The following is a 21,980-nucleotide window of genomic DNA, read 5'->3' on the forward strand; positions in this document are numbered from 1 at the left end:
TCTGTGGCTTTCCACTGTTTTTTTACTTGGCATCCAAAGATGTGGTCTACTTCTCACCCATTTAGAACAGAATTAGCAAGAGACTACCAACCTAATTCGGAGCAATTTTACAGTGCCATGACAATTCTATATCCTAAACAGTATACTGTATATCACGCGACAGAGTAAAACCTGCTGCCTGTTTTGTTTCATCACGTAAAAACAGGACCGTTTCTTTGTGCTCTGTACTTTGCTCAATGATTCCTATGATTGCTTTTGTTCGTCTGAATAAATAAATCATCTGGGGGACTGAGCCACCACATCAATAGAAGGGCTTCCCACCCACCTTATACTACAGCTATAAAGAAAGCCGGCTCTGAATCAGATGACTGATTATGGACCGTGACTCACTCTAAACCAGCTCAGACTGGGCCTAAGGCCAAATGTCCTAAAAAGGCAACAACACAAAAAAAGGCAGAAGTCACTGATGAGAAACCCTTCTTCTGAGCCACCAGAGTGGCCCTGAGGACCTGCTGCTGGACTGGGGCCCAGGGGGCTTGGGTGGAGGGTGGAGGGGATGGGAGCAGAACGTGGCTGAAACTCCTGAAGTATGGAGACCTCGTAAAAAAAAAAAATACTCCCATACATCTCTGACTACAACCCACACATCGCCGCCTGTCTAGCAGTCTATCTATCCGCACTCACAGGGGGGCGAGTGGTGCACATTGGGATACCATAGCCTCGGGGAGAGTGATCAATGAGGAGAAAATTAGGGCGCGGAATGTGACGCCACAGCAAGCTAGCTCTCTGTTCCACTCGGTCTGCCCATCCAGAAAGCAAGGGGATATTTATACATCTGTTCTGGTGAGTCTTGAATTTGAACAGCCCAGCAGCTGTCCACATGCAACCTCAGCCCCCTGCTAAATATAGCCCAGTCAGTCAGTCAGTCAGTCAAGCAGCACCCCACACGGCACGGGCCAAGCCAGGAGACACCTCTGAACAGACTACAGTTGTGGTCCGGACAAGGTCAGGGAGGTCACCTTTTATCTCACCTTCCTCATACGTAATAAGACCCTCTCTACCACATTCTCCACTCTGTCCCCTTTATCAGTCACTACTCCAGTCACCCGAGCCACGGACTGTTCACTCTGTTACCATCTGGCAGGCGGTATCGGAGTAGCTTCTTCCACCAGGCCATCAGACTGCTGAAAGGTTAAACCTAGCTATCTCCCTGCACAGACCTGCACCTTAGAGACTATCTGCACATTAGAGATGATTTGCACAGACTACCCACACATCCAACCCTTACACACACACACACACACACACACACACACACACACACACACACACACACACACACACACACACACACACACACACACAGTCAACTCTGCTGTTCTAATACATACTATTGATTCCACTACCCACTTTATACACTGCGTGCACAAAACATTAAGGACATCTGTTCTTTCCATGACATAGACTCACCAGGTGAAAGCTATAATCCCTTCAACCTTGTTGAAAGCTTTTGACACCTTGTAGAGTACCCCCCTGCCAAAAGTTAGAGCAGGCGTCAAGACGGGGAACAACAGTGATAGGGCAGCACAATGTTTTGCTTACACCTTCATTAGCAGGCTAGTGCGAACTAGAGGAAGGACACTATCATCCTGATATCACATGACCTGTATTCCCACTAGATAGCACAATGCTCCGCTCTGGTCTGAGTTGAGGCTGTTGTGTCTTTTCACAAGTGTTGCACGTCCCTGACATCCCCTTCTGTACATATCTTTGCTCTCTAGTCAAATCATCAATAAAGAAGCACTGGGTCCTTCGGGTCTCCCAAGGGCCTATATTGACATATGTTGACATTTTGAATCAATTACATTTGCTGACATTTGGATTAAACACATTTAAATCTCAACTCCAGATAATAAATGTAGGCATGCTCCTCAAAAGACAACCACAAGCGATCAACCATTGGTGACTGAAGCAATGTCTATGCCTTTCATTTCCTTTCAATCAAAATGGACAGTAACACTATGGATAAGTGTAAAGCTGTAAAAACTCTAACCTGGTACTCGGACTGGTGGACCCCAGTGCCGGAGGAGGCCCCAGAGGGCCCGATCCGAGGTTTCTTGTTTGGGGGCCCCTGGTCCTGGCCGTGCTGGAGGCCTCCACCTTTGTTGGCTCCCGTAGCACCTGTGTTACCGTTGGTCTGAGCAGAGTTCTGTTGGGTGGAGGCTTGCTGGGTGCCGCTCTGCTGCTGGGCCTGGGCCTGGGCTGTCGTCTGCTGGTGCTGTTGGGCCTGGTTCTGATGGAGGACAAACACACGCAAGTGTTCAGTTAGAGAAGGACACCCTGACAGGTTCCTTAGAGTATAACTGTTGTAATGTTGTAATCTGCCATTGTGCACCAACACACTCACAGATTCCTTTGAGTAACAGTGTAGTCAGACATTCATACACAATGTACATAAGGTCACTATGGAAAATGCTCACTCAGAAAATGGCATCAAGGCAACATTGCTGTGCAACAACAGCCAAATGAACAATGGATCACTGATCCATCATTGTCACCAGCCCAGCTTACCACTTCTCAACCACAGGAGGTGGATGGCACCTGGCTGGAGTGGAATGAGTGGAATGGTATCAAATACATGGTTTCCATTCGCTCCGTTCCCACCATTATGAGCAGTCCTCCCCTCAGCAGCCTCCTGTGTTCTCAACCTATCCACAACCACAAGGCTGAGACATGTGAACTTTGGGGTCAGGAAAACAAGAGTGGTGTAAAGTACTTAAGTAAAAATACTTTAAAGTACTACTTAAGTCGTTTTTTGTGGTATCTGTACTTTACTATTTCTATTTTCGACTACTTTTACTTCACTACAAAATATTGTACTTTTTACTCCATACATTTTCCTTGACACCCAAAAGTATTCAGTTACATTTTGAATGCTTAGCAGGACAGGAAAATAGTCAATTTCACACACTTATCAACCAAACATCCCTGGTCATCCCTATTGCCTCTGATCTGGTGGACTCACTAAACACACATGCTTCGTTTGAAAATTATGTCTGAATGTGCCCATGGATTTCCAAATATAAGGATTTCATTTTACTTTTGATACTTAAGTATATTTTAAATCAAATACTTTTAGAATTTTACTGAAGTAGAATTTTACTGGGTGACTTTTACTTGAGTCATTTTCTATTAAAGTATCTTTACTTTTAATCAAGTATGACAGTTGGGTACTTTTTACACAACTGGAAAACAATGAGTCCCTCTCATACCCTCTTGGCCCAGGTTGGCAGAGGCCCTGCAGCCTTCATGACGGCTGCTCTGAGGCAACACTTGTATCAGGTGTTGCCTACTTGAAAACAGCTGCTAATGTGATGTAGGGCTGTGGAATGGCAGAAACCGCTCTGTGAGGAGGGGACTAGTATCTTTCTGGCTGTAGTACGCACATGCACTCCCTTTCACCTCGTATACACTGATTTGGCTCGGTGTCATACTTTCTGTATGGTCTGGCATATTCATAACATGGTGTTTGATACTCATGCCAGAACCAGCCAGCCTACATGATCAGTAACACTATTGTCCAAATAAAGCCTCCTGTAGACTACCTTCTATCAGAGGAAAGGCTCAACATTAGTGAGATTTACCTTAAGTGAGATATGCATAGAGAGCTTAGTGAGATATGCAGGGGTGCAACTTTGGTTTTAGAAGTGGGGGGTGACATTTATATATATATATATATTTTATCCACCCGGATAAACACCCCAAACAGCCTACCCGACCACTCGGAGGCGTCCACATTATCCTAAAGCACACCGTTGCCTCGTTTTGTATCACATTCCAATGATAAAACTGGGGGGGGCAAAATGCAATTACAGAGTGTGTGGGTGGGGGGTGGCACATGTCCCCAGTTAAAGTTGCGGCCCTGGAGGTATGCATCGAGAGTGTATGACAGAGAAGGCCTGCAATTTCCTCTTGATTCGTATCTCACTCATCCACCGGTGGCCTATGAACTATAGACCACCACCTGACAAATTCAGTTTTACTTAATTTATTTTATTTTCCTATCATTATTTAGACTGTGTGCTATCAGGGGGCAGGCTAACTGGAGTGCCTTTACTTCCAGAGGTCAATGGACCTCCTCTGGAGTGCTGGGTGCAGCTGCTGCTGTTTGTGCAGCTTGTCCTTATTATCCCATGGCATGCCATCCCCTCTCCTAAAACACTCACTCCTTTAGTGCATAGGACACAAGTAGAGATGAAATTGGATCAGATGTGAACTCATGCTGCAGCAGTATATGTGATCCGGAGGCTCATGCTGCAGCAGTATATGTGATCCGGAGGCTCATGCTGCAGCAGTATATGTGATCCGGAGGCTCATGCTGCAGCAGTATATGTGATCCGGAGGCTCATGCTGCAGCAGTATATGTGATCCGGAGGCTCATGCTGCAGCAGTATATGTGATCCGGAGGCTCATGCTGCAGCAGTATATGTGATCCGGAGGCTCATGCTGCAGCAGTATATGTGACCCGGGTGCCAATGCTGCAGCAGTATATGTGATCCGGAGGCTCATGCTGCAGCAGTATATGTGACCCGGGTGCCAATGCTGCAGCAGTATATGTGACCCGGGTGCCAATGCTGCAGCAGTATATGTGATCCGGAGGCAGTGTCTTACGCAAGTGGTTCCCAAACCCCTTCCCTCATTTTGCCATGTCTTGTGTGTGTTCACGTGATATCTGAGTGACTCAAACATTACAACAAAATCAATGGCCTAGCCTCCTGAGTGGCACAGTGGTCTAAGGCACTGCATCGCAGTGCTAGCTGTGCCACTAGAGATCCTGGCATCGAGTCCAGGCTCTGATGCAGCTGGCTGTGACCGGGAGACCCAGGGGGCGGCGTACAATTGGCCCAGCGTCGTCCGGGTTAGGGGAGGGTTTTGCCGGCAGGGATGTCCTTGTCCCATTGCGCTCTAGCAACTCCAGTGGCGGGCAGGGCACATGCACGCTGACACGGTCGCCAGGTGTACGGTGTTTCCTCCGACACATTGGTGTGGCTGGCTTCCGGGTTAAGCAGGCATTGTGTCAAGAAGCAGTGCGGCTAGGTTGAGTAGTGTTTCGGAGGACGCACAACTCTCGATCGTCGCCTCTCCCATGTCCGCATGGGAGTTGCATCGATGAGACAAGACTAACTACCAATTGGATACCACGAAATTGGGGAGAAAAAGGGAGAAAAAAATATATATACATTTACACCAAAAAAAAGAGAACATCTATGGCCTAAAAAATAGAGATATCTAAGGTCTGCAATGACAAGAGAAACTGCTGATGCACTACTTAGTTGCAATTTCAAAATTATTACAACTTTGAAGAGTAAGCTGAAAGCCTGACTGAGTTCCTTTAAAAAAATGTTTTTTTTAAAACAAGAGGGACTTGCATATAGAGGCGTAACTTAGCTAGACATGTTGGCAATGGAATTTGAAATGATGCCGACATGATGATTTATAAATGGACCGTTTTTTGGAACGTGTAAACAACAACAGGAATTGTGTGAAGGTCGGGGATGCAGGGCTGTGTTCCAAAGAAAAAGAACCAAGTCTGCTGGCTCTAGTTCCTCAACGGCATAGCTATGAGAGACTCTTCTTTGAGTCATAAAATGCATTACGTAGGACCTGTGCACACTCTAGAGAGGTGTGTGGCCACTTGGAGACACCAGTTAGAACTCTCCCTCTTGTCTTATGTTGCACCTACCCACATTTCCATGAATATTCTTATGTTACTGAATGTATACAGAGTATTTTCATATTTCAAATGCGTCAATGTATAGTAAATGTAAAAAATGCACATAAAATCAACAGCGTAATGTTTGGATTCAGTCTTGTGGCAGATTAACTGTTTTGGCCTCACATTTAGTCTAATAACTTTCTAATAATCTCCAAACTGTTCCCTTTTCATTGCCACCATGGTTATGCATATGCTTTCCATAATCCTTCTGTAAGACACATTTCAATGTATCCCTATTTATATACAGTGCATTCGGAAAGTATGTTTCTACAACTTGGAGTCCACCTGTGGTAAACTCAATTGATTGGACATGATTTGGAAAGGCACACGCCTGTCTATATAAGGTCACACAGTTGACAGTGCAAATGCACACAATGTCAGAGCAAAAAGCAAGCCATGAGGTTGAAGGAATTGTCCGTAGAGCTCTGAGACAGGATTGTGTCGAGGGACAGATATTGGGAAGGGTACCAAATTCTTTTTGCAGCATTGAATGTCCCCAAGAACACAGTGGCCTCAACCATTCTTAAATGGAATAAGTTTGGAACCACCAAGACTCTTCCTACAGCTGGCCGCCCTGCCAAACTGAGCAATCATGGGAGAAGGGCCTTGGTCAGGTAGGCAGGGACTGGGAGACTAGTCAGGATCGAGGCAAAGATGAACGTCGCAAAGTACAGAGAGAACCATAATGAAAACCTTCTCCGGAGCGCTCAGGACCTCAGACTGGGGTGAAGGTTCACCTTCCAACAGGACAATGACCCTAAGCACACAGCCAAGACAATGCAGGAGTGTCTTCGGGACAAGTCTCAATGTCCTTGAGTGTCCCAGCCAGAGCCCAATCGAACATCTCTGGAGAGACCTGAAAATAGCTGTGTAGCAGCGCTCCCCATCCAACCTGATGCTTGAGAGGATCTGCAGAGAAGAATGGGAGAAACTCCTCAAATATATGTGTGCTAAGCTTGTAGGTCATATCCAAGAAGTCTCAAGGCTGTAATCGCTGCAAAAGGTGCTTCAACAAAGTACTAAGTAAAAGGTATGAATAGTTATGTAAATGTGTGTGTATATATATATATATATATATATATATATATATATTTTTATTTTTTTAATTTTATTTTTATTTTTTATTAGCAAAAAAATCTTTAAACTGTTTTTGCTTTGTCATTATGGGGTATTGTGTGTATATTGATGAGGGGGGGAAAACAATTCAATCAATTTTAGAATAAGGCTGTAACAAAATGTGGAAAAAGTCTAGGGGTCTGAATACTTTCCGAATGCACCGTAGGCCAATTCCCACGAGTGTAAGGGATTAAGGTGTTCTGGGTATTTTTAGACAGCATGATGGCAGTTGTTAATAACAGCAAATGGCTAAGGATTGTCAATTGTGAGGGGTTCTCGATGCATATCCTAGTATTTCACTTTTAGTCTATAGCCCAAACCTTTCCACCAAAACTCTATTTACCTTCTCTGTTTTCTCTTCCGGCTCATCTTCGTTCAGAAACTCTCGTTTCGGGTAAGGTATCTGACATCCGGCAAATACACTACAGGAGAAAATGAAACGACGGATACACACAATCAGTTGTTTGTGAAATAACTGAGTAGCTGGGTGTGGTGTGTACAAATAACAAAAAGCTATGTCAAGAAACCAAATCCCAACCAGGCTGACCAAGATAAAAACAGGAATCTAGAAATTCTAAACATACCCGAAAATGAAATCACAATTCAAGGAATGATTTGGAAGTGCTCCGTTTTAAGTTCACTGAAGCAACGGCCTCCATTGTTAGTTTATCAAACAGACTTCTCGTGATGAAGATGTGAATGGGTTCATGTGTGGAGAGGGTAGCTATGATCATGACCGAGTCTGGAAAATAAAGTTTAGGAGGTCTCACTCTGAGGTTGGTAAGGGCTCCTCCAGGAAATAGGGGTCCTGCAGTGCCTGTTCAGAAGTAATCCTTTTGGTGGGGTCCATTGTGAGGAGTTTCTGGAGCTGAAAAGTGGTGGATGAACATTAAGTTATTGGTGCCAAGCAAACCCAATCAGCCAGCCAGGCGTATTGGTTTTACGGCTCTTATATCTAGATAGGTCCTTATCTTATACTCTCCAGTGAAAATGAAGGTAGCAGTAGCATGCCCTCCATAAATTGGCAATTACAGTTCAAGAATATACAGGTTACTAGACAGTGTGCTTACCAACAGGAAAACCTTGCTGTCAGGTTTGACTTTATGCTTCTCCATGTATTTGATGAGGCTGCTATTTGCATACCTGTGAATGGGTGAAGCACAGCACATGTAAAACAGACATCTTATAGCAAGTGAATAGTCTCAGAAGGCTGTCAGCCTGAGGAGAAAGGTTCAGGTTCGATGTGTGCAAAGGGTTCAGGTGTCTTTTGAGAGCCGAGAGAGCCCAGGTAGGGTCAGAATGTCAAGCCTTCTCCACTCACGTCGTTCTCCTGAAGTCTTTCTGAAGGGTGGGGTACTCGGGCATCTTCCTGATGTCCTCCCAATCTTTATCTGACCAAATTCAAAAAACCAGACAAAACTTCAGGTCACTTTAAACCAATTCTTCTACTTGCTGCCTTCGGAGGATAATGTAATCTACTGTACATATTGTACAACAACAAGTACAAGAGAAGGACGAGGTTGATGTTGAGGACTTTACCAAAATACGTCACGACTTTCATGACCGTGAGAATCTAACTGGGTTCTTAATGAATGTTCTACATGGTCTCATCAGGTGTGTGTATGTGTGTGCTGGTCAGACCTGCTGGGAAGCCCATGACACTGAATATCCTGTCCAGCTGGTCATGGTGGAAGGGGTTACTGGTCTTAATGTCCTCCTGGCGACAGTGGAAGATGGGCTCGGACGTCAGCAGCTCCGCAAAGATGCAGCCAATCGCCCAAATGTCTGCATCAGATAGACAAGCAGTTAGCAATTAAACAGAGTGGTCCGGGCCTACACCTTAGCAGGAACGGACACAAAAGTCACTCGTCTAAACTTGCCAAGGTGTATCCGAATATCTCTCACACTAATGGAGACTGGACAGTCGCAGGAGTTTCCTCTTAAGAATTCATCTTAGGAATTTGTCTGTATCCTGCAATTACATCTGCAACCGTGTGCATAAACTCATATCATCTCATATGTGACGGTTGTAGTGTATGCCTAGGGCCTTTCAGTGTGTTGGTCTGCTACATGCATCTGTGATGGCAGACACCCTGAAGGGCCTGTTGGCCTCGGCCAGGGGGGCTCTATTGAGGAACATATGCCATTCCTATACAGTAGGCCGTTCATTCACTGCTGTACATGTAGAAAAAAACAGGGCAATTCAAGGGGTGCTACCAAATGAATGTCAAAACTTATTGCAAAGAAAACTGTCATTACAAATTACATTGAATCATTAGATTGTTCACTACAATATAACATTACTATATTTGTACTTGACAGTGTTGATTAAATAAGAATGTTAATTTGCGGTGACCGTTGCCAGTTTAGACTGCGCCACTCTTGGTTATATCTTCATATTTGGCGTTGTGAGGTGGTACCATTTGGAGGCGTTTCCGCTGGTTGGGCCAATCAAAATCAACTTATCACCTATATATCACCTATATCCCCTGGCAAGACGGGGGGCACTAAAATGTTTTGCCCGCGAGGTGGGGCGGACCAGACCAAATATCGCTTAGGGCCCCCAAAAGGCTAGACATACTCTCATTACTGTAAGTGCAAATACGGTCCGAGTAAAAAAATCAAAAGAGCAAAGTCCTACTGGTCTGTCTGTGCTGGTCGATTTTCAATTAATTTCCATCTCATCTCTGTGCTTTGGTTGCAAAATAGGAAGCATGTGTTAGGTATGAATATAATGAAGTTAAACAATAACTTCTCTGGAATGTCTTTTTGATGTACATTCTCCTGTGTATTTATTTGGACAGTGAAGCTAAAAGATTTAATTTGGCTCTATACTCCAGCATTTTGGATTTGAGATCAAATGTTACGCATACATATATATACACACACACACACACACACACACACACACACACACACACACACACACACACACACACACACACACACACACATATATATATATATATATATATACACAATGGGGCAAAAAAGTATTTAGTCAGCCACCAATTGTGCAAGTTGTCCCACTTAAAAAGATGAGTGAGGCCTGTAATTTTCATCATAGGTACACTTCAACTATGACAGACAAAATGAGGAAAAAAATCCAGAAAATCACATTGTAGGATTTTTAATGAATTTAATTGCAAATTATGGTGGAAAATAAGTATTTGGCCAATAACAAAAATGTATCTCAATACTTTGTTATATACCCTTTGTTGGCAATGACAGAGGTGAAGACTTACAGAAAACGTTTGACAAGGTTTTCACACACTGTTGCTGGTATTTTGGCCCATTCCTCCATGCAGATCTCATCTAGAGCAGTGATGTTTTGGGGCTGTTGCTGGGCAACACAGACTTTCAACTCCCTCCAAAGATGTTCTATGGGGTTGAGATCTGGAGACTGGCTAGGCCACTCCAGGACCTTGAAATGCTTCTTACGAAGCCACCCAGCCACATTTCATCTTCAATGCCCTTGCTGATGGAAGGAGGTTTTCACTCAAAATCTCACGATACATGGCCCCATTCATTCTTTCCTTTACACAGATCAGTCGTCCTGGTCCCTTTGCAGAAAAACAGCCCCAAAGCATGATGTTTCCACCCTCATGCTTCACAGTAGGTATGGTGTTCTTTGGATGCAACTCAGCATTCTTTGTCCTCCAAACATGACGAGTTGAGTTTTTACCAAAAAGTTATATTTTGGTTTCATCTGACCATATGACATTCTCCCAATCTTCTTCTGGATCATCCAAATGCTCTCTAGCAAACTTCAGACGGGCCTGGACATGTACTGGCTTAAGCAGGGAAGCAACACTGATTGACAATAAATTTCACATGCTGTTGTGCAAATGGAATAGACAACAGGTGGAAATTATAGGCAATTAGCAAGACACCCCCAATAAAGGAGTGGTTCTGCAGGTGGTGACCACAGACCACTTCTCAGTTCCTATGCTTCCTGGCTGATGTTTTGGTCACTTTTGAATGCTGGCGGTGCTTTCACTCTAGTGGTAGCATGAGACGGAGTATACAACACTAACAAGTGGCTCAGGTAGTGCAGCTCATCCAGGATGGCACATCAATGCGAGCTGTGGCAAGAAGGTTTGCTGTGTTTGTCAGTGTAGTGTCCAGAGCATAGAGGCGCTACCAGGAGACAGGCCAGTACATCAGGAGACGTGGAGGAGGCCCTAGGAGGGCAACAACCCAGCAGCAGGACCGCTACCTCCGCCTTTGTGCAAGGAGGAGCAGGAGGACCACTGCCAGAGCCCTGCAAAATGACCTCCAGCAGGCCACAAATATGCATGTGTCTGCTCAAACGGTCAGAAACAGACTCCATGAGGGTGGTATGAGGGCCCGACGTCCACAGGTGGGGGTTGTGCTTACAGCCCAACACCGTGCAGGACGTTTGGCATTTGCCAGAGAACACCAAGATTGGCAAATTCGCCACTGGCGCCCTGTGCTCTTCACAGATGAAAGCAGGTTCACACTGAGCACATGTGACAGACGTAACAGAGTCTGGAGACACCGTGGAGAACGTTCTGCTGCCTGCAACATCCTCCAGAATGACCGGTTTAGCGGTGGGTCAGTCATGGTGTGGGGTGGCATTTCTTTGGGGGGGTCGCACAGCCAGAGGTAGCCTGACTGCCATTAGGTACCGAGATGAGATCCTCAGACCCCTTGTGAGACCATATGCTGGTGCAGTTGGCCCTGGGTTCCTCCTAATGCAAGACAATTTTAATTTTAATTTGACCTTTATTTAACCAGGCAAGTCAGTTAAGAACACATTCTTATTTTCAATGACAGCCTGGGAACAGTGGGTTAACTGCCTGTTCAGGGGCAGAACGACAGATTTGTACCTTGTCAGCTCGGGGGTTTGAACTCACAACCTTCCGGTTACTAGTCCAACGCTCTAACCACTAGGCTACGCTGCCGCCCCAATGCTAGACCTCATGTGGCTGGAGTGTGTCAGCAGTTCCTGCAAGAGGAAGGCATTGATGCTATGGACTGGCCCGCCCGTTCCCCAGACCTGAATCCAATTGAGCACATCTGGGACATCATATCTCGCTCCATCCACCAACGCCACGTTGCACCACAGACTGTCCAGGAGTTGGCGGATGCTTTAGTCCAGGTCTGGGAGGAGATCCCTCAGGAGACTAACCGCCACCTCATCAGGAGCATGCCCAGGCTTTGTAGGGAGAGCATACAGGCATGTGGAGGCCACACACACTACTGAGCCTCATTTTGACTTGTTTTAAGGACATTACATCAGTTGGATCAGCCTGTAGTGTGGTTTTCCACAAATTTTGATTTGGACTCCAAATCCAGACCTCGATGGGTTGATACATTTGATTTCCATTGATCCTTTTTGTGTGATTTTGTTGTCAGCACATTCAACTATGTAAAGGAAAAAGTATTTAATAAGAATATTTCATTCATTCAGATCTAGGATGTGTTATTTTAGTGTTCCCTTTATTTTTTTTTGAGCAGTGTATATATATATATACTATATGTACACATACATATAGGAGGTGACAGTATAGAATGTCGGCTTTTATTTGAGGGTGTTTTCATACATATCTGTTTTGCTGTTTAGAAATTAGTTTTGTATTTAATCCCATATTCCTAACACGCAATGATTACATCAAGCTTGTGGACGCATTTGCAGTTTGTTTTGTTTGTGTTTCAGATTATGCTGTGTCCAATAAAAATGAATGGTAAATAACGTTGTCGAGATACAGAGTTTGCTTCTAAGCCAATTTGGCAAGGAAACTGAAGCAAGCTGTTTCAGTTGCCTGCGTCAGTTTATGAGCCTTTTATTAAAGAATGGAAAACAATGTCTGGTCTATTTGCGGCTTTTCATTCAATCACATAGCTAGATCTTCTTTAGGCTATGGCCTAAAATCAATTAGTTCATATGGGCAGAATATTATATTTTGTGGCATAGGCTACTGAATTTATGAGCTCATGCTAAAATATTTGGATCTGGTAAAAGGCAGTCATTTGATCATTTCAACAACAACAAATATTCTGTGTCACGTGACAATAGAAATGGAAACATTGTGATTTTAGAGACAAAGTAATTAATACCCTCTATGATTAAAGGGATCGGAGTCCATCTGTTACTGGGTTATCACCATCATCATTAATTACAACATCCAAATTCACCAAATCATTTGTTTATAAGCCCACTAGGCTACTCATCTGTTGTCAATACATGTCCTGAATGACAGAAAGGAACATTCCTTGGGTGTTCGCGCAATAGCTTAGACTCACTGTCCAATCCGACGCACGGAAACGTATGAAAACATGAACTCATTACCTTGATGCTTTCCCTGTTAAATCTTCTAGACCCTGTTGCAAATCAAGCAGACAACAGCAGATAATCAACACAAATATAATGGTATTGGATCACAACTGTCGTCACTGACAACGAACGAGACAAATATATTCTGGACATTCTTCCCGAACACCGGTTTCCACACGGGCTGTTTTTGCATCATGTGCTATAGGCTTATCACAACTGCAGTTTGTCACTTGACTGTCATTCAGAAAAATATTTCCTGGGTGGTCGACAATATAACTAGGCCAAACGAAACAGCTGGATACCAAATGCGCATCCAACAACTAAGTCAATAGCCTATGCATAGCCTATTGAAAAAACACGCAAGTTAGGTGACTCTCACTCAGAAGCATTCGATTTTGCAATTTTGGATTTGTTTGCCAAAGAAAATATTTTCACAGGCGCAGCCGCAGCCTAAAATATGTACATTTGATAAAGCGGTACTGCCGTTAATAGTGCACCATCTCACAGACTCAACAATACTTTTGTTCTGCTGATAGCCCAAAAGGGATCAATGGGTTTTGTATTCCAATGATTATGCTTTCAGAACATTCATACCTAACCTACTGGTCAATCAGCTCACAGTTGTCTGGACACTTTCCTGTGTGCAGTGCAGGTCAGTCATAGTTCCTTCTCATATTCAAAAAAATGCAACTAGTAGCCTATTGATACAGACTTTACATAGGCTTTTGGTGCCGATCACTATAGCCTAATACTCCTCCAATCGATGGAAAGACTGCCGACAAAACAGCGGTGAAAATCTGTTTAAAAAACGCAGCGTGTGCTGAAAATGAATGAACCTGCACAGCCTTCGCTAAAGCCAATTATGATGTTTGAGTAGCTAGGCCTATTTAGGGAAATATCATAGGCCTAGTTTGATTATATTGATAATTAGATTATATAGAGCAAATTCTAAGAAAATGAATGATTACAAGGTTGAAGTACCCTTTTCTTTATATGTGCACGTTTTGAATTGATTCCTTCATGTATTAGTAGGTTTATGGATTACACGTTTCAAAGTTATTTGCCCAACCCTGTTTTATTTGTTTTATACTGTCTAAAAGGAAGGCAACAAACGCAGCACAGGGACATAAATATCATACCTACAGTTGAAGTCGTAAATTTACATACACCTTAGCCAAATACATTTAAACTCAGTTTTTCACAATTCCTGACATTTAATCCTAGTAAAATGTAACTGTTTTAGGTCAGTTAGGATCACCACTTTATTTCAAGAATGTGAAATGTTAGAACAGCAGAGAGAATGATTTACTTCAGCTTTTATTTCTTTCATCACATTCCCAGTGGGTCAAAAGTTTACATATTAATTGAGTGTATCTGGTAGCATTGCCTTTAAATTGTTTTAACTTGAGTCAAACATTTTGGGTAGCCTTCCACAAGCTTCCCACAATACGTTGGGTGAATTTTGGCCCATTCCTCCTGACAGAGCTGGTGTAACTGAGTCAGGATTGTAAGCCTCCTTGCTCGCACACACTTTTTCAGTTCTGCCCACAAATTTTCTATGGGATTGAGGTCAGGGCTTTTTGATGGCCACTTCAATACCTTGACTTTGTTGTCTTTAAGCCATTTTGCCACAACTTTGGAAGTATGCTTGGGGTCATTGTCCATTTTGAAGATCCATTTGCGACCAAGCTTTAACTTCCTGTCGTCCTGAGATGTTGCTTCAATATATCCACATAATTTTCCCACCTCATGATGCCATCTATTTTGTGAAGTGCACCAGTGCCTCCTGCAGCAAAGTACCCACACAACATGATGCTACCACCCCCGTGCTTCACGGTTGGGATGGTGTTCTTTGGCTTGCAATCCTCCCCCTTTTTCCTCCAAACATAACGATGGTCATTATGGCCAGACAGTTCTATTTTTGTTTCATCAGACCAGAGGACATTTCTCCAAAAAGTACGATCTTTGTCCCCACGTGCAGCTGCAAACCATAGTCTGGCTTATTTATGGCGGTTTAGGAGCAGTGGCTTCTTCCTTGCTGAGCGGCCTTTCAGGTTATCTCAATATAGGACTTGTTTTACTGTGGATATAGATACTTTTGTACGAGTTTCCTCCAGCATCTTCACAAGGTCCTTTGCTGTTATTCTGCGATTGATTTGCACTTTTCGCACCAAAGTACATTCTTCTCTAAGAGGCAGAACATGTCTCCTTCCTGAGTGGTATGGCGGCTGCGTGATCCCATGGTGTTTATACTTGCGTACTATTGCTTGTACAGATGAACGTGGTACCTTGCTCCCAAGAATGAACCAGACTTGTGGAGGTCTACATTTTTTTTTGGCTGATTTATTTTGATTTCCCCATGATGTCAAGCAAAGAGGCACTGAGTTTGAAGGTAGGCCTTGAAATACATCCACAAGTACACCACCAATTGACTCAAATGATGTCAATTGGCCTATCAGAAGCTTCTAAAGCTATGATGTCATTTACTGGAATTTTCCAAGCTGTTTAAAGGCACAGTCAACTTAGTGTATGTAAACTTCTGACCCACTGGAATTGTGATACAGTGAGTTATAAGTGAAATAATCGGTCTGTAAATAATTGGTGGAAAAATGACTTGTGTCATGCACAAAGTAGATGTCCTAACCGACTTGCCAAAACTATAGTTTGTTAACAAGACATTTGTGGAGTGAAATTTGTGGAGTCGCTGAAAAATGAGTTTTAATGACTCCAACCTAATCGTATGTAAACTTCCAACTTCAACTGTATATCATATTTGGGGGCATGATCTTTGTGCATCTGTAACTTGCTCGCTCATCATTACGCACTCATCATCATGTTGATCCGTAATCGTGGTAGCATCCACATTAATATAGAGTTCAGAAACAGATTCCATGTACCTCTCACGTTAAGGCAAATTACTCACCGATTGCTTTGGTGTAATGTCGGGCCCCTAGCAGCAGCTCAGGGGCCCTATACCAGAACGTCACCACGACGGGGTCAAGGTCCGCCAGTGGTTTAAGAGGAGAGTTGAAGAGTCTGGCGAAGCCCATGTCAGCTAAAAGGTGAATAAGATACAGTGGGGGAAAGACAACATAGTATCAACGTGAATGAATGACTATGAAAAACAGGGCGAGCTCAACTCAAGGCTACTCTATTCTCCATGTCTTAAGCCAGGAGAGCCCCATCAGAAGAGACTTGATAGTGACTAGCAGCACAAGTATTTCAAGTATACCTGGTATTTCCGCGAAGGGGGTAGTGTTTGGTATCAGGGATGATCCCTGGCTCTGTTGAGCAAGTCATATCGTTGGCAATGTATAACTTGTCAAAGCCACCACTCTTGAATTTCTTCTCTCTCACAAGAGCAGGCTATTCAAATCAAATCTATATATATTTGGATTGAAATCCAATGAAAATATACTGTGTGGCTGGTGTTTATGTCAATAAGTCATCTTATGGGCCAGGTCTGCACAGAACCTGGAGTCTGTCATGGTCTGTAGTCTTATGGGAAGCTCTTATATCTGTAGTCTCATGGGAAGTTCTTGTTTCTGTAGTCTTAAGGAAAGGTAATTCCCTATTATGGTCTTCGGTGTAAGTCTTCTGTGTCTGTGCAGGACCCGAAGTTAAGTTTGGTGGTCTGGTGGATGTCACGCGGTCATCGACACCCAAGCATCCCTGAGCTGCGGTCACCAAGGGGGTCCTGTGACTCTAATAATAACAACTTAGCACTAACACTAGACTCTCAGGGTTAGGGTATAAATATAGTCCATCCGGCACGGCAGACCTGTGACATCATCCCAGAATAGTGTCACACTGGGGAGTAGGTTATGCAATAGTGTCATCAGTGTCATGTGGCCATTTTAAAGCCCCTCTGCCTGCCCCCTGTGTTCAGAGACCCTCTCAGAGGCTGGCTGAAGGTGAAACGCTACAGCCATTGTACTCTCAGTCAAGTCAACAAACTCATTGATCTACGGTCACATCATTCAGCTGTTTTGATCACATTTAATTTCCCATTCAAATGTGAATACAAATCATATAAGTACACATACATTATCTCTGTCAATCTACTGACAACAAAACATACTTACTGACAAGTTTAAGCCTTTAAAAATCACTGAATCAGCAGCCCGCGCCATCAATCATCTACAGAGTACTGACTTCAGTGTGTACATTTAGCCCATCTTACCAATTTTCACCCGTCCTCGTTCTGGGCCCTCCCCCATTACCAGAATGTTGGCTGGTTTCTAAAGAAGAGAGAGACAAACAGTCAACTATCTTCTGCGTGTGCTTCAGCCTTCAGGGAAGCCTCAGAGGCTCCAAGTCCAACTAAGAAAACACAACATAGAAATAAGGTTACATTCACTTTACAGGTTTATCACATAATAGACAAAAATGCCATGCGTTTCCAATGACTTTTAGAAAGGAGGTTTGGGCAATTACCAGTGTAACACACAAATAACAGAGGCAGAGCATGCCACATGGAATGTAAAGTTACGCTCTTGACCTCCATACTGCCAAAGACACAAAAAAAGAGGTCAAACTATTATGGTGAAAGATTGCTCCATCAATGATTCTACTGATCGTTGATATCAAGGTCTACCATGGCGGTGAAGCATGCCTGTGCCTTTGGGACATTGCTTCCAACGACATAATAATGTTCTCTGTCTGAGTCTGTGTTTTGGGGCTTTTGGAAGGCATGATATTATGGTGCCCTGTATAGCAATGTGATTGACTGCATGATACCAGAACCACCTAGCCAATTTAAACCCGGAAACATTGAGAAACATAAAATTAGAATCAAGGCCAGACAGTCTGTGTACCAACAATTCAAATTGCAGAATACATACATACATCAAATAACCGTTTACCGTGATGTTCTCACTTTCACCATCTACAAAGCTTTATGCCCAAAGAAAAATGGCCTCCGTGTTATAGTATTGCTTCATCTAATAATTTACCCGTCAATATATTCTCAACAAAAATATAAAAGCAACATGTAAAGTGTTGGTCCCATGTTTCATGAGCTGAAATAAAATATCACAAGCATTTTCCATACGCACAAAAAGATAATTTCTCAAAAATGTTGTGCACAAATTTGTTTACATCCCTGTTAGTGAGCATTTCTCCGTTGCCAAGATAATCCATCCACCTGACAGGTGTGGCATATCAAGAAGCTGATTAACAGCATGATCATTACACAGGTGCATCTTGTGCTCGGGACAACAAAAGGTAATTCTAAAAATGTGCAGATGTCCCACGACACAATGCCACATATGTCTCAAGTTGAGGGAGTGTGCTAACTGCAGGAATGTCCACCAGAGCTGTTGCCAGAGAATGGAATGTTCATTGCTCTACCATAAGCCGCCTCCAACGTTGTTTTGGAGAATTTGTCAGCACGTCAGGCCTCACAACCACAGCCCACATGTAACCACACCAGCCCAGGACCTTCTCCACCTGCGGGATCGTCTGAGACCAGCCACCCGGACAGCTGATGAAACTGAGGAGCATTTCTGTCTGTAATAAAGCCCTTTGTGGTTGAAAACCTCATTCTGATTGGCTGGGCCTTGCTCCCCAGTGGGTGGGCCAGTCTCCCAAGTGGGTGGGCCTATGCCCTCCCAGGCCCACCCTAGGCTACGCATCTGCCCAGTCATGTGACATCCATATACAAGGGCCTAATTGATTTAATTTCAAATGACTGAGTTCCTTATATGAACTGTAACTCAGTAAAATCATTGACATTTTTGTTCAATATACATTATCCATACAGCACATTCATGTCGTCTGAGTGTAAAAAGGTACACAGCACATCCAAAACGAATCGTCAATTGAGTGCATCATTCTGTTCCAATGACTATAGTTAAACAGTAGGCTACCTGCCCACTGTTTATTTCATCTTGAATCCTTCATGTATCCTTCCATTTTCTGTCAGTCCCCTGAGTCTGTGTGTGTGAATCTCAAACTCATACGATTCAGTCTGCTCAACAAATACGGGCTGTTGCTATAGGAACCCCAGTAATAATGAGCTCTATTATTCAAACACACAACAAAACACCGCTATCTGCAAACACAATGACGACTCCCTCGAGGAGGGTCTCTTTTCACTCCCAAATGACTGGCACCGGCTCCTCTTTCAAATTCTAAATAAGTGGGCTAATACAGTCATTTACATTTACATTTAAGACATTTAGCAGACGCTCTTATCCAGAGCGACTTACAAATTGGTGCATTCACCTTATGACATCCAGTGGAGCAGCCACTTTACAATAGTGCATCTAAATCTTTTAAGGGGGGGTGAGAAGGATTACTTTATCCTATCCTAGGTATTCCTTAAAGAGGTGGGGTTTCAGGTGTCTCCGGAAGGTGGTGATTGACTCCGCTGTCCTGGCGTCGTGAGGGAGTTTGTTCCACCATTGGGGGGCCAGAGCAGCGAACAGTTTTGACTGGGCTGAGCGGGAACTGTACTTCCTCAGTGGTAGGGAGGCGAGCAGGCCAGAGGTGGATGAACGCAGTGCCCTTGTTTGTGTGTAGGGCCTGATCAGAGCCTGGAGGTACTGAGGTGCCGCTCCCCTCACAGCTCCGTAGGCAAGCACCATGGTCTTGTAGCGGATGCGAGCTTCAACTGGAAGCCAGTGGAGAGAGCGGAGGAGCGGGGTGACGGAGAGAACTTGGGAAGGTTGAACACCAGACGGGCTGCGGCGTTCTGGATGAGTTGTAGGGGTTTAATGGCACAGGCAGGAGCCCAGCCAACAGCGAGTTGCAGTAATCCAGACGGGAGATGACAAGTGCCTGGATTAGGACCTGCGCCGCTTCCTGTGTGAGGCAGGGTCGTACTCTGCGGATGTTGTAGAGCATGATCCTACAGGAACGGGCCACCGCCTTGATGTTAGTTGAGAACGACAGGGTGTTGTCCAGGATCACGCCAAGGTTCTTAGCGCTCTGGGAGGAGGACACAGTGGAGTTGTCAACCGTGATGGCGAGATCATGGAACGGGCAGTCCTTCCCCGGGAGGAAGAGCAGCTCCGTCTTGCCGAGGTTCAGCTTGAGGTGGTGATCCGTCATCCACACTGATATGTCTGCCAGACATGCAGAGATGCGATTCGCCACCTGGTCATCAGAAGGGGGAAAGGAGAAGATTAATTGTGTGTCGTCTGCATAGCAATGATAGGAGAGACCATGTGAGGTTATGACAGAGCCAAGTGACTTGGTGTATAGCGAGAATAGGAGAGGGCCTAGAACAGAGCCCTGGGGGACACCAGTGGTGAGAGCACGTGGTGAGGAGACGGATTCTCGCCACGCCACCTGGTAGGAGCGACCTGTCAGGTAGGACGCAATCCAAGCGTGGGCCGCGCCGGAGATGCCCAACTCGGAGAGGGTGGAGAGGAGGATCTGATGGTTCACAGTATCGAAGGCAGCCGATAGGTCTAGAAGGATGAGAGCAGAGGAGAGAGAGTTAGCTTTAGCAGTGCGGAGCGCCTCCGTGATACAGAGAGGAGCAGTCTCAGTTGAATGACTAGTCTTGAAACCTGACTGATTTGGATCAAGAAGGTCATTCTGAGAGAGATAGCGGGAGAGCTGGCCAAGGACGGCACGTTCAAGAGTTTTAGAGAGAAAAGAAAGAAGGGATACTGGTCTGTAGTTGTTGACATCGGAGGGATCGAGTGTAGGTTTTTTCAGAAGGGGTGTAACTCTCGCTCTCTTGAAGACGGAAGGGACGTAGCCAGCGGTCAGGGATGAGTTGATGAGCGAGGTGAGGTAAGGGAGAACGTCTCCGGAAATGGTCTGGAGAAGAGAGGAGGGGATAGGGTCAAGCGGGCAGGTTGTTGGGCGGCCGGCCGTCACAAGACGCGAGATTTCATCTGGAGAGAGAGGGGAGAAAGAGGTCAGAGCACAGGGTAGGGCAGTGTGAGCAGAACCAGCGGTGTCGTTTGACTTAGCAAACGAGGATCGGATGTCGTCGACCTTCTTTTCAAAATTCTCTGCAGAGAGGGAGGAGGGGGGGGGGAGGAGGATTGAGGAGGGAGGAGAAGGTGGCAAAGAGTTTCCTAGGGTTAGAGGCAGATGCTTGGAATTTAGAGTGGTAGAAAGTGGCTTTAGCAGCAGCGACAGAAGAGGAAAATGTAGAGAGGAGGGAGTGAAAGGATGCCAGGTCCGCAGGGAGGCGAGTTTTCCTCCATTTCCGCTCGGCTGCCCGGAGCCCTGTTCTATGAGCTCGCAATGAGTCGTCGAGCCACGGAGCGGGAGGGAGGACCGAGCCGGCCTGGAGGATAGGGGACATAGAGAGTCAAAGGATGCAGAAAGGGAGGAGAGGAGGGTTGAGGAGGCAGAATCAGGAGATAGGTTGGAGAAGGTTTGAGCAGAGGGAAGAGATGATAGGATGGAAGAGGAGAGAGTAGCGGGGGGAGAGAGAGCGAAGGTTGGGACGGCGCGATACCATCCGAGTAGGGGCAGTGTGGGAAGTGTTGGATGAGAGCGAGAGGGAAAAGGATACAAGGTAGTGGTCGGAGACTTGGAGGGGAGTTGCAATGAGGTTAGTGGAAGAACAGCATCTAGTAAAGATGAGGTCGAGCGTATTGCCTGCCTTGTGAGTAGAGGGGGGAAGGTGAGAGGGAGAGGTCAAAAGAGGAGAGGAGTGGAAAGAAGGAGGCAGAGAGGAATGAGTCAAAGGTAGACGTGGGGAGGTTAAAGTCGCCCAGAACTGTGAGAGGTGAGCCGTCCTCAGGAAAGGAGCTTATCAAGGCATCAAGCTCATTGATGAACTCTCCGAGGGAACCTGGAGGGCGATAAATGATA

At 44.9% G+C, this 21,980-nt stretch overlaps 1 protein-coding gene across 5 annotated transcripts in view; it reads right to left on the reverse strand.

Annotated features, from left to right (window-relative positions):
• The window catches only part of LOC115139493 (cyclin-dependent kinase 19), a 76,851-nt gene that overhangs the window by 7,071 nt on the left and 47,800 nt on the right, over nt 1-21,980 (reverse strand). For 4 of the 5 annotated variants that reach the window (XR_003865117.2, XR_003865118.2, XM_029676972.2 and 1 more), the window contains 8 exons: nt 17,377-17,434; nt 16,117-16,248; nt 8,534-8,677; nt 8,214-8,283; nt 7,963-8,035; nt 7,663-7,760; nt 7,236-7,314; nt 2,054-2,293 (listed from right to left, as the gene is read on the reverse strand). Coding sequence is in view for 3 of the 5 variants with exons in the window: in XM_029676972.2 (XP_029532832.1) it covers nt 2,054-2,293; nt 7,236-7,314; nt 7,663-7,760; nt 7,963-8,035; nt 8,214-8,283; nt 8,534-8,677; nt 16,117-16,248; nt 17,377-17,434 (894 nt within the window). In the remaining 2 variants the exon portion in view is untranslated. Of the gene's footprint in view, nt 1-2,053; nt 2,294-5,852; nt 6,686-7,235; nt 7,315-7,662; nt 7,761-7,962; nt 8,036-8,213; nt 8,284-8,533; nt 8,678-16,116; nt 16,249-17,376; nt 17,435-21,980 lie in introns of those variants that run through there. The other variant, XM_065026417.1, reaches the window with a different exon arrangement.

This window comes from Oncorhynchus nerka, linkage group LG13 (assembly GCF_034236695.1).
Source record: "Oncorhynchus nerka isolate Pitt River linkage group LG13, Oner_Uvic_2.0, whole genome shotgun sequence".
NCBI classification, from domain to species: domain Eukaryota; kingdom Metazoa; phylum Chordata; class Actinopteri; order Salmoniformes; family Salmonidae; genus Oncorhynchus; species Oncorhynchus nerka.